Genomic DNA, 12,136 nt, shown 5'->3' on the forward strand with positions numbered 1-12,136 from the left:
TCCTGACTCAAGACGGGCCAGCTCTGCGGCGTTGCTTGCTCCCCGTAGGATCAGAATGAGCCTAGATTCCAGCTGAGCCCACAACTTTGACTGCCTTTTCCCCACCACGCCCTGCTTTCTTCAATCCTGGCAGGTTTCACCTCAATCAGTTGGCACAAGAATCCTCACCAGAGGCTCTGCTTCCAGAGAACCCAAGGCTAGACAGAGGGATTCCCAGGACAGGGATTCTGGGGGTGCAGCGTTGGAGAAACACTGCAGGCCCCGCTCTCCATCCCCCGAGGGATGATGGCTGTAGGAAAGGCTTAGCTCAGCAGGCCTGGGTTGTCCAAAGCCTGCACATTCCAGAGGGCCGGCCCAGCTGGCTCCTGGGAGATAACTTCTAAGTCCTTGCAATGCCCTGCCTGATAAGAGCGCCTTTGTTGACCTAGGGTCTTGGGCCATGCAGATAACTTATGCTAACCATGTGATCTATGGTGGGGTCCTTGGGCCACGTGGGAGGGCTAGAGATGGTGGAGTAACCAAGACCAGCCAGGGAGGCACACCTACAAGGCCTGGACACCAAGGTTTGCCTGAGCGCCCCTCAGTGGCAACGCCTCGTGGTCACCCACGTGCCCTCTGATCACACACGATTGCTGGGAACACCGAGTGCTGGGAGGGGACACCTGGAATCCCGAGCCTCGTCTCTCAGGGACCCTGCCCTGTGCATCTCCTCCCTGCGCTGCTCTTAATCTGTATCCTTCCCTGTAATAAACCATCAATCACCGTGAGCCTAACAGCTTTCCCAAGTTCTGGGAGTCCTTCTGGTGAGTCACTGAACCAGAGGGGAGTCTTGGGGACCCCTGAAAACATGACTCATCTGATGAGCGAGATCACAGAGACCGACAGCTACCCAGCGGTACCTGGGACCACCTGGGGGGGTGTGTTCGGTGAATTTAAAGGCAGTCAAAAAGAGACCCATCCTCTCTCAGTCCCTCTGCTCTGCCGCTGACCAGCCGTGGACGTCACAGTCAGTCCACCTTGTCAGCTGGACTCTGCTGATGTAATTTTCTCTGCAGACGTGTCAAGGTCTGGATTTGGGAGAGGTCATCTGAACCCCCTTCAGCCTCTGGCCTGAACCGTACTCTTTCACCCACTTCACCTGAGACTTGCACTTGGGTACTGGGGTGGCTTCTGTGAGGTTTATTTGGCTGCTGTAAATCTGACTCCATGGAGGAGGAGGAGCTAGTGAATAAGCCCCCCTCTAACCTCCAGCAAGACTTTTCACTCATCCCGCTGGCAGGGCTTCAGTGAAAAGTTCCTGGACCCTCTAGGCAGACCAGGTGACCCTCCAGATCTCTGCTGTGCCCAGCAGCCCGGATTCGTCAGGGACAGATGTCCACGCCCTCAGGGGCCTCCAGGCCTCGGGTCCTTGCCTGAAACTTGTAGCAGCTCAGGCTCACAGAGGAGAAAGATGGCTTCTCCGACCCATCCTGAGGGGCAGCTCCTGCCCAGGGGAGCTTACTGGTGTCTGACACCAGCCCTGAGGCCTGAGATTCCCCAGTTGCAGCTGCCACTGGTTCTTCCATCTTGGGTAGTATCTTTCGATGGACTAATTTCTCCTGCATCTTCACCGCTGTTGCCCCACTCACCCAGACCTGCTCGTCTTCACTGCTCCTTCCCTGGAGGGCCCACTCGTGGCCTGGTTAATTGGCTAAGCCTTTGGGGCTTCTCTGGCATTGGTAACTTAATTGGGAGGCGGTTCGCCAGAAGGTGAATATACAGCCCATGAAGGAAGCCTGCAGGAGCCTGGGGCTAGAGTGCGGATACACAGCCCAGGACCAGACGCTCAGGACTGTCCATTTCTGCTCAACCTGCTCTCGCTGTGCGAGAGGAAAGAAAGTTTCTTCTACTCCTAAAAGGGGGAAGCCAGGAGGTACTGACATTACTGAACAAAAGGGCAGGACACGGGCCAGTGAGGAACTTGCCGTGAATGCAGCTCTTGTGCGTTTGCTCACCCCCACATCACCATTCATCCTTCTCCGTCCTGCTCCAGGCCCGGGAGGCTGCACCCTGGGGATGTATCGGGGGGACTCACCTGCCTGCCGGCTCTCGGGTGAGCTGGACCAATAGGAGGCACATTAGGAAACTGGAGTGGGGGGCGGAGGCACTGCTCCCTCCTTGCCTCTGGCCAGGCTTCCTGGCAGTGGCTTTGAACCCACAATGACAGCCCCCATCTTCCCTACCAGCCTCGCTTTCTCTTGGCTCTGAAGAGAAGCACAAGGTGGTACTGGCTTCCCTCTGTGCTTTATCTCTGGGTGGCACAGCATCTCTGCTTAGTTCCCTCTGCCCACAGCTTTGTAAAAAGCCCCTTCTTCAAGTCTCTCGAACCATATGAGTTGCATTTTATTCTGCCCGAACCCCTGACTGATGATCAAGATTCATCCAGAACAGTTAGATGACATACTGGTTTGCCAGGAGGCCCCCTTTCTCCTGGGTTTCCAGGTACACCCTAAGAGCAGAGAGAAGGAAAACATTAGTTCTGCTAAGCACACAATCCCGATCCGCCCTGCACACCCTCTCCCCCAGCCTCTACAATCTGCCAAGTGTAACTCAGTAGAAAAAAAAAATCACCCAACCGTAAGACTGGCACCAATGAAAATTCACGGTTTCCAATCTCAGCTGAATACCCGAAGCTTCTCAGGAAATATTCAACTGTGACAAACGTTCAAAACAGTAAACTACCTCTCCTATAACTCCTTTCCAAAACACAAAACCGAAAACCACTCATGCATGCAAAGTGTGTACGTGTGTGTGCACGTGTACACACACACACACCCACACCCCTATCTTAAATTTCTGCCATCCTTTTCCAAACAGAGGCGGAAGGACCAGCTTTGAAAAAGAGGAAGGCTCTTCTGAACTGACTTTAAGGATGTAATATTGAGACTGGAGCAGATACAATAAATTCAAGTATTTGGAGACAGGAATTAGAGGGTAATTTTCTTCTCTGAAACAGAACCCAAGGAAGGGAAGGGGAGGGTGATTTATTGTTCCTGCTTATAGTGAACCAAAACTATAGACATGGAAAGATGCAGGCCTAAGCAATAAGTCTAGCACTACTGGTTAATGGTGCTAGACCTCTGCTCCAAGAACTCATGGTTGTCTTTTATCCATTTGGTCAGTAAGTCTGTATCGAGTAACATCTATGTGCCTGTCACCCTGTTAGGCAACAAGGACCTAGAGATGCATAAGACACATGATTCCTACCTTCTTGGAGCTCAGATCTATCTGAACGAAAGTCAGATCACAGAGATAAGAGACAATTATCACTGTCACAAAGTGGGAAGAGATACAGCCTCAAAGAGTATTAGGTAGGTCTGTAGAATTCCCTTGAAGGGAGCAAGCCATTACACGGATGAGTGAGGAGCAAGTCCATGGACAAGATGATACCTGATTGGGGCAGAACTGACCAGCTAGGTACAAAAGAAAACTGACAAAACAACAGGAGGCATTGTGTGGGATAACCAGGAGCTTACAAGTTTCTGAAAGCATCACACAAAAGCAAAAGAAGTGAAACTAGACAATGCAAGCTTACAGGGCACAGGGAATAGAGGAGCAAAAAACATTAAAAATGTTCATGGGGGAGGGGGGGGCTAGTGAAGATGACCAGCTCCCATGGGGGCATCCTGGTCAAGGGAGGCCGGGAGAGGCTGGAGAAGGGGTTGGGAGACAGAGCCGGCACCCTTTGCCTTTACTTACGTCTTGGCCAGCTGGTCCCTGGGGACCGGGGAATCCAGGTGGGCCTCGAGACCCCTGAAAAAAAAGACATCCCGCCCACAGTTTAAGCAAAATAAGGCCCCCCTTTCCTGGGGTCGGTTCTCCTTGTATAAAAGGCCCGGTGCTCTCAGGACTCTGATGGAACGTGGGTGCCCGAGAACTGCCTGCTCAGAGCTTACGCGTTTCACTGCGCTCGTGGAGGTGGATGCATTGAATACACACAGAAAGGATGCTCGGAAAATCTTCCCCGTGAGCCTGACTGCCCAGGCCCCCCTCGCAGGCCCCTTTCTTGAGCGGACAAGGCAGCTCCTGCAGTGAGACGAGCCTGAGCTCACCCCGGGTGCCGTGTGGATAGCCAGCCCCGGGTGCCGGCCGGCTGGGTAGATCGCCCTATGACAGGCCCAGCTCAGAGCCCAGCACTCAGGTGACCATTACTATTTGTTATTGGAAAGTCATTCCCATTCTGCTGAAAATTCCTAGACAGTATCAGGAATCAGCACAAATCATCCCTCAAGATGGATCTCACTTCCTGTAGGAATTTTCCTGTGTCTTCCACCCATCTTACAGATTAAGAGAGAGCCCTCACTTGCTCAGGGCTATGTGGCCGGGGGTGTGAAGCCAGGATTCAAAATTAGTTCCTCTGGCAATTTGATTAAATTTGTTAAACCACAGCTGTCCTTCTGGGAAGCAGAGATAGCAGAAAGCAAAGGCGGCGTCAGTCTGCCCAACGATCACCCGTGCTCACTGCACCGGACAACGCCCCACCCCCTCCTACTCCACCATTCCATAGGTCAGTGCTTATATCTTGGAGAGTTTGCACTGTTTAACATTAAAGATTTTTTGAAACTATTTTATTTTCTGGTCCCTGCAATTTGAAATTGCTTTAATTGCATAATTTCTCCCACCAAAACCCAGCCCTTTATTTAAATCATACTGTACCTGAGGCCCTTTTTCTCCTGGTGGTCCAGAGGGGCCCTAAGAAACAAACAAACAAATAAGCTAACGAGAAGTGAAATGTTTATTTAAACATGCTGTGGTGTTTATTTCTAAGCTAGGTCTTTAACTGTCCTGAAAGGAGAAGCTGACTTCCCCCATCTTTAAGACATAGTGTCTCACGCTCTCACACCACCACTATCGTTGCACGTGGGAATCTTCCTAGAACCTTCTCCATTTGCCCCTGAACTAGTGCCACCCCATCCTGGCACCCACTGGATGTCTGACACTTGAGCCCATCTCTAGCTCTGGTGTGGAGTGGAGCCAGCATCCCAGCATCCCCGTGCTGAGTCCCCTTCCTGCTCGGGCAGCACAGGCCTTGGGGGGGCGGGTACATCCACAGCCAGAATCCCCAGAGTGGCCTGCTTGGCTGATGCTGCAGGGGTGTCCCTCCTCACGCCTACAGGTGGGTGTGCGCGCACACACACACACGCGCGCACACACACACACGGGTCTGCCATCCTGCAAGTGTGACCAGCCTAGAATCTGGCTTCCCATGTTGCACTGAAGATGCGTCCCTTGCTTGAGGCATTAGCGTCGACTTTCAGGTCCTGCAGTGAGCAGAACTGTCCCTCAGCCCTGAGAAGACTCTGCCCTGCTTTTCTGCCTGGACATATTCTTGCCACACGCTGGTTCTCAGTTTAGATGTCAGCACCCTTGGAAACCTTCCCTGGCTTCTCCCAGGAGGCTCGTTAGAAGTGGTCCCCAGCCCCTGGGTGCATCCCGTCTCAGACGTGTGGCCTAGTGCCGTCATCGCTTCGGGGCCCGTCTGTCCTCTCTACTGAAAGGACCGCGTGCTGTTTTGGGGGTGCTCGGCACGCTCTCGCCAGCGCTCAGCACGGCCCCGGGCGTGGTCAGGACACAGCAGAACACAGCACACGGCACTCTGCTAAAATTAACATTTTACGGTATGAGGAGAACTGGAAAATCATGTGTTATCATCCTTTTCATCGACGATCAAACTAAGGCCCAGAAGAGACAAAGAACCAGCCCAAGCCACATCGGGAGTCGCTCGCCAGGTGGGTTGAGTCCTACCGCCTGTTCTCGGTCCCGTGCACCTGTGCACCCCTGCAGCAGTGCCCATGAGAACTTCTGAGACATCCCAAGAGGGAGAAGAGACTTCACTCAGAGGCATAAGTTTCTGGCAGTATGACAGACCAGGTAACCTAAAAGCCTGTCCACCAGAACTGCCTGATAAAATAAAGTAAGCATTTTAAGTGCAGAATTGAGCACTAAAGGAAGTAGGGGAAATCTCCAGAGGCCTAAGCCAAGAGGGCAAGTCGAGCAGGTAAGACAATGGACTCAGAATCCCACCTGGGGTCTACCTGACTCACAGGTCATTCTCCCTTCATTAGCTCTCACTGCTCTGTCAAGCTGTAGGTCAATGGTACACGTGGACCAATATATACACATCCGAATTTCGTTCCTTTCAAAGTAGTTCCTTACTGAGACTGCACACTTAATTCTTCAAGGAAAGGGCTTAGGGACAGTTTATTACTGGCCTGGGGAATGCTGTCAGATTTTAGAGGCACCTTTTGTTTCCAAATTAAACTCCATGATCCACCTCAAGCATTTGACTTGTCCATTAGACTAAGCTCCGAATTCCTCTCTTCCATCATTTAATATGAAATCTACATGTGAAGCATGGATTTTGTCATCAAAAAGGTCTTCATTTCAAATCTCAGCTTTATCAGTTATTAGTCGTTTGACCTTGAGCGTGTTACTTAGTTTCTCTGAGCTTCAGACTCAACACAAATACAAAGCTAGGTGATCACCTTGCCTTGTGTGATCAGAAATAGAAGAAGATCCTCTAAGTAGAGAACCAGACCGGTGCCTGGCCCAGAACAGGCATTCCCATGCTATCTTGCTAGTATACTTCTAAGAAACAGAAAAGTTGTGTTGTGGAGGAGGGACTGTATCATGACTTCCCAATGCCATTCCTAAATCTGAAGCCTAAACATGTGTTCAACAATGACCTTCTTTTCCGAGATTATGCCCTCTGATGGGTTTGTTCAAGAGTCGCTTTACCCAAAATACATATTTTGGCCTTTGACACCATTTTTCCACTAAAAGAAAGTCCAGCTCCTTGGAGAAATGACTGATCCCAGATCTGGGTAAGGAGTATGTACAAATCTGGAACATCCTGTCATTCCAAAGAGCAAGGAAACCACCAAAGACTGCAGGGTCAACTTGAATAGTCTCCTATTCGCATAAAATAAGACCATTTGAACAGCGAAAGGAAGAATAACTGCAATACATTAAAACAAGTCAAATGTGTTTAAATCCATGGGTTCAAAATTATTGATAAAAAACAAAAACACCTCATTGATAATCTCTGCAAGATGCTAGGGAACCAAGTCGTATTTGAAAATGATTAAAGGGAAAGCATCTATATCCTGCCTTCCATGTGAGCTCTTCCACCGGGTATCCGAATTGTAAATGAGGGAACATCTCTCCATACAGAAGTATTCTAGCTAACACATAAAAAAGGACTGACTGAACCAGAATAGCACCAATTTGCAAGCCCTGACGTGCTAACTGATCTACACCTTGGCTATCAAAGGGTGTGAATGTCACAGCAAGACACCACTGGGCATCACATGCCTCCTGATGGCAGCACACACCACCTGTGAAGCCTTGCCAGAAAGATCAAACCTGAATCTGCTCCAGCCTCGACGACGCCCAACTACGGGTGTGTAGGAAACACAGGGACGGAGCAGTGCTAAACTGTTCTATGAGCAACGTCCAGACCGTGGGAAGTTCTGAGACCAAACAATAAATCTCGTCTCATCAATTAAAATATTGCCATTTATATTTATATAAATTTGAAATTTGATCCCCCCTCCCTCCCTCCTCCCACAGATATCTATTTGAAAACTCAACACATTTTATTCTCCATCATCTTTTATCTGAAGGGCTCATGGGTACCAGGCTAGGTGCTGCGCTTGCCTTTCATCAGCCCGGTGAGCCAGGCACACTGTCTGAAGCTCTCTAAGCCTCAGCTTCCTCATCTGTGAGCTGGGAACAATCATAGTTCAGGCTCCCAGAACCACTACAAAGACTGAGGAGGGTAGCGCACGTAAAGGGCCTCCCACCGGAGCCTGGCGCTGCTCCTGGACGCCAAAGGCCCTGGAGCTCAGTGCCACGGAAGGAAGGACGAGAGGAATCCAGCCTTCACGTGAGCACGTAACGGAAGCGAACAACCCTGCCCACCCTGCCAAAGCCACAGGAGAGCTGAAGCCGAGGAAGAGAAATGGCTTTGGAGGATGTGGCAGTGATCTGCACCCTGGCCCTGGCCCCGGCCTAGCTGCGTGACATTGGCCAAGTCACCTCACCTCCTGAGCCTCAGACGGATTACCTGGAAAACACTGACGAAGCAGGCACCGTCAGGGCCCCTCTCCAAGCCCCCTGGGCACGCACCCACCTGGCCGCTCCTCGCTGCAGGTGCCTGCCCCGGGCGCGTCTGTAGCCATACGGGGATGCTCGGCCCGAGGGCAGGGCAGACCCCCGGGAGCAGCCTTCCACCAGGGCCCAACAGGAGTCGGTCTGCAAACACCCTGTACCCCACGGCCTCCGAGGGCTTGTCAGTGGAGGCTGCCACTCCCTAAGGGGTGATTTCCGAGACAGTTTCCCAAATAAACTCCTTGCCCTTGAATCCTGCTCTCAGGAGATGCTTCTGCAGGATCCCAGCCTTCACCAAGGGATAAACCAGCTTTCACGGGACCCAAGGGCTGAGGATGTGGCCGCTTCTGGACTCAGCCCAGGACCAGACACGGACCACTCCAGCCAGCGGCAGGGCTCCTGTAAAGCACAGGCGTGTGAGGGGTGAACTCGCAGCCTGTCAGCACCCCTTCTCCACCCTCTCCGCACACCCGCTCTCAACACACCCCTGAACCCTCATCACAGACAGCCAGGCCATTAGGAAGGAGCGTCAGCCAAAGACAGCATTTATGAAAATTCAGTAACGTTTCACCCACCACGGAAGCTTTTAATAAGTCAAGCGGAGGGAGGACACTGCATAGTTGATTTTCGGCCTCTTGGCTGGAAGCAGCCAATTACTTTTCAGGTGGAATCACTTGGGTAGTAACGAGTTCCTGCGCGATTTCATGGCTCTGAAGCGGGAGGTGGGGCGAAGAGTGCCCGCCTCTGCTGCCTGGCTTTCTGATTAAGGGCTTGAAATGATGAACCCTGGGGAGTGGACGGGCCATGGAGAGACACGTGAAGTGACAGAGGAACCACCCAGGTTACAGCCCTGCAGTTCCTCTTTCAGTCCGTTTCTCTCCGAAGGGGCTAATTCCTGCATGATTCAGAATCCTAACTCTTAACAGAGCAGGCCCTGTGAAAAGCAGGATTGCAGAAATAAGAAAGCCTGAACTGCTATGTTTCTTCAATACATCTTTTGCCATGTTGTTCCTTCTGGTCACCAGCAGATGAAAAAAAATAGCCAAAGACAAAAGATAAAACTGATGTAATAGAGGGTTTTGTTCATCAGAAATTTTAGCGGAGAATCTCTTCTAAGAAAAACAGACTAAAACTGGACATTTCCAAGAGGATACCACCTGCCTTCTCCCTGGTTTCCGGGGACCTTTAGGAAGACACAAGGCCATTGGTCTTCCTACCACCTTGAAGGTAGCCCTGTTGCTGGGGGGTGGAGTGGAAGTGAGGTGGTCATTTCTGGTACGAGGCACACTTGGGAGGGGGTTGGTCAGAGAAGAGAGTGCCCCGGGGAATTTCAGGGACAAAGTGAGAGGCCCAGGACCAGCCCTGGGATGTAAGAGCACCACCGGGGGGAGAAAAGGGGGTTTTAATTTAACAAGCGGTATTGTGGGCAATACACTGGATTTCCTCTCAAATTCTTTGAGAGACAAATGAGGAATGAATGGGATTACTTTATTTCTTGAATGCAAAACCAAGCAGAGACTGGGTCATGTACTGCTCCAGTTTATATTCGGATTATATGCAATGGGGTGAAGTTAGACTGTGCTTCTGGGTTAAGATAATAATGATAACAACAATATCAACAGTGATACATGGGCAGTTTGGATGTTAAGAGGCTTAGCAACAGTATCTGAAAACCGCTGGGTACTGGAGCTTCCTTTAAGTAGCAGTAAGACAAGTGCTACAGACTGCATGTTTGTGTCTCCCCAGAATTCATACATAGAAACCTTAACCCCCAATGCGATGGTAGTTGGAAACAGGCGTTTGGGGTGATTCGGTCATGAGGGTGAAGCCCTCATGAATGGAATTAGTCTTCCTAAAGAAACCTCAGAAAGCCCCCTGACCCCTTCCACCCACCACATGAGGACATACCAAAAATAGCCATCTATGAACCAGAAAGCAGGCCCTCACCAGACACTGAATCTGCCAGCACCTTGATCTTGGACTTCTTAGCCTCTAGTACTGTGAAAAGTAAATTTCTGTTGTTCTTAAGCCACCCAGTCTAAGGAATTTTTGTTACAGCAGCCCAAACAGACGAAGACAACATGGCTGCCGAAAAACCAGTAAATGGGGGCTTCCCTGGTGGCGCAGTGGTTGAGAGTCTGCCTGCCAATGCGGGGGGACACGGGTTCGAGCCCTGGTCTGGGAGGATCCCACATGCCGCGGAGCAACTGGGCCCGTGAGCCACAACTGCTGAGCCTGCGCGTCTGGAGCCTGTGCTCCGCAGCAAGAGAGGCCGCGACAGTGAGAGACCCGCGCACCGCGATGAAGAGTGGCCCCCACTCGCCACAACTAGAGAAAGCCCTAGCACAGAAACGAAGACCCAACACAGCCAAAAATAAAAATAAATAAATAAATTAATTAAAAAAAAACAAAAAAACCCCAAAAGAACACCAGTAAATGCAATTTTAAGGCACATGAATAAGGTACTGTGTCTTTAGCAAAGAAGGGACTAAACAGAAGATAAAACCCCAGGATTGAAAACTGGTCTTAAGTTCTGAAAGTCATCATTCAGTAAAAGGGGTGCGGATGGAGGGAGGAGGTGGGCTCTTTGTGGTACAAAGGGAAGAATTAGAAGCAACGGTAGAAGATACAGACAACCATAATCTTACACTCTCTGGAAAGAAATTCCTAAAAATGTCTATTCTCTACAGAAATAACTGTCCAAATATCAAATCCAGATGTACTAGCTTTGAAAGAAGCGTCTTTCATTTCTGGAGGTCTCCAGGCTGTGCTGGCTGAAGACGCTCACAGCAATCCTCAACTTGGATGGGGCCTGGGGGTCACGGATCCTCATGAGCTCTCACAGTTCTAAGGTTTCACAGTTCTTACAGTTACCACCTCCAGGGAGCCTGCCAGCTCACACCCGGAGACTGATGCGAATTATTCATCAAAACCACCAATCCAAAGACCACTTCCTAGATTTTATTTTGGAGATTAAAAACCTTCTTGATTCCACTTACGTTCTCACCTGTATGTTAATTGGAGGAAGAGGGGTAATGGACTCATTTTTGCCTGAAATACATGAAAGCATGCTGTTTCTCCCACATCACACCCTTTTCCCAACCAATTCACGTTCACTGGCTATACCTCAGTTTTTGCAAAGTTTGGCCAGTGAGCACTTTTTTTTCCTTTTTATTTTTTAGTGAGTTTTGTTCTCTCACTCCTCTTTGAATGAGACAAGTCTTGGTCTCCCCAGAAAAGCCTTATTCCTATAAGAAATACACCAAGTGTTAGAAACAGTGTCAGTCACGGCGGACAGACCTACAGCCTGGCTGGCCCAGGCATCAACGAGCCACTACCAGGTTAGCCGGGAAAGGCGGGTCCCTGCTGCAGGGCCTGAGCCGCACAGTCCCCTGGGAGCCAGCAGGGGCCAGCTGTGTGCCAGGGAGCAAGGGTGTGCTGGGTGGATGAGGACTCACAGGAGGGCCAGTGACCCCAACGCCCGGGTCTCCGTGGTTGCCAGGAGAGCCGGGGATCCCAGGTGCACCACGGTCCCCCTGGAAAGAGAAAACACAAGGTCAAGAGGTCAGCTCTGGGCAAGAGAGAGCCAGGGTGCAGGGGAATTATGCTCCTCCCACTGTCCAATCACACTCTACAGCCAGCACTTGTGCCCCAACCTGGATTCCGAGTGCCCCCCGAAGTTCATCCAAGCTGCCATCATCCCACCCAGTCCAACACACGTGGACCACAGCCACTGACCATGACCATGCACCTTTCAGGGCTGACCATGCCCCAACCCTGACCATGGCTCCAGATGTGATTGTAACAATATGACACCCCCCCCCTCAACGTGACCACAATTCCAAGTTTTACGGTGTTTTCTCCAGACTTCACCTTGCCCCCATCCTGGACACATGACCATGTACCCACATTTCAGCTTAATCCCCACATCACCAATACATTAATCCATCATTTCACCAATAATTTGCCAACTACCTACATTTTG

General features: G+C 50.7%; 1 protein-coding gene across 2 annotated transcripts in view; it reads right to left on the bottom strand.

Annotated features, from left to right (window-relative positions):
• The window catches only part of COL22A1 (collagen type XXII alpha 1 chain), a 242,295-nt gene that overhangs the window by 60,469 nt on the left and 169,690 nt on the right, over positions 1–12,136 (bottom strand). For both annotated transcript variants that reach the window (XM_068525749.1, XM_068525748.1), the window contains 4 exons: positions 11,610–11,687; positions 4,696–4,731; positions 3,739–3,792; positions 2,444–2,488 (listed from right to left, as the gene is read on the bottom strand). In XM_068525749.1, the coding sequence (XP_068381850.1) occupies positions 2,444–2,488; positions 3,739–3,792; positions 4,696–4,731; positions 11,610–11,687 (213 nt within the window). The remainder of the gene's footprint in view (positions 1–2,443; positions 2,489–3,738; positions 3,793–4,695; positions 4,732–11,609; positions 11,688–12,136) is intronic.

This window comes from Eschrichtius robustus, chromosome 17, assembly GCF_028021215.1.
Source record: "Eschrichtius robustus isolate mEscRob2 chromosome 17, mEscRob2.pri, whole genome shotgun sequence".
In the NCBI taxonomy this organism is placed as follows: Eukaryota; Metazoa; Chordata; class Mammalia; order Artiodactyla; family Eschrichtiidae; genus Eschrichtius; species Eschrichtius robustus.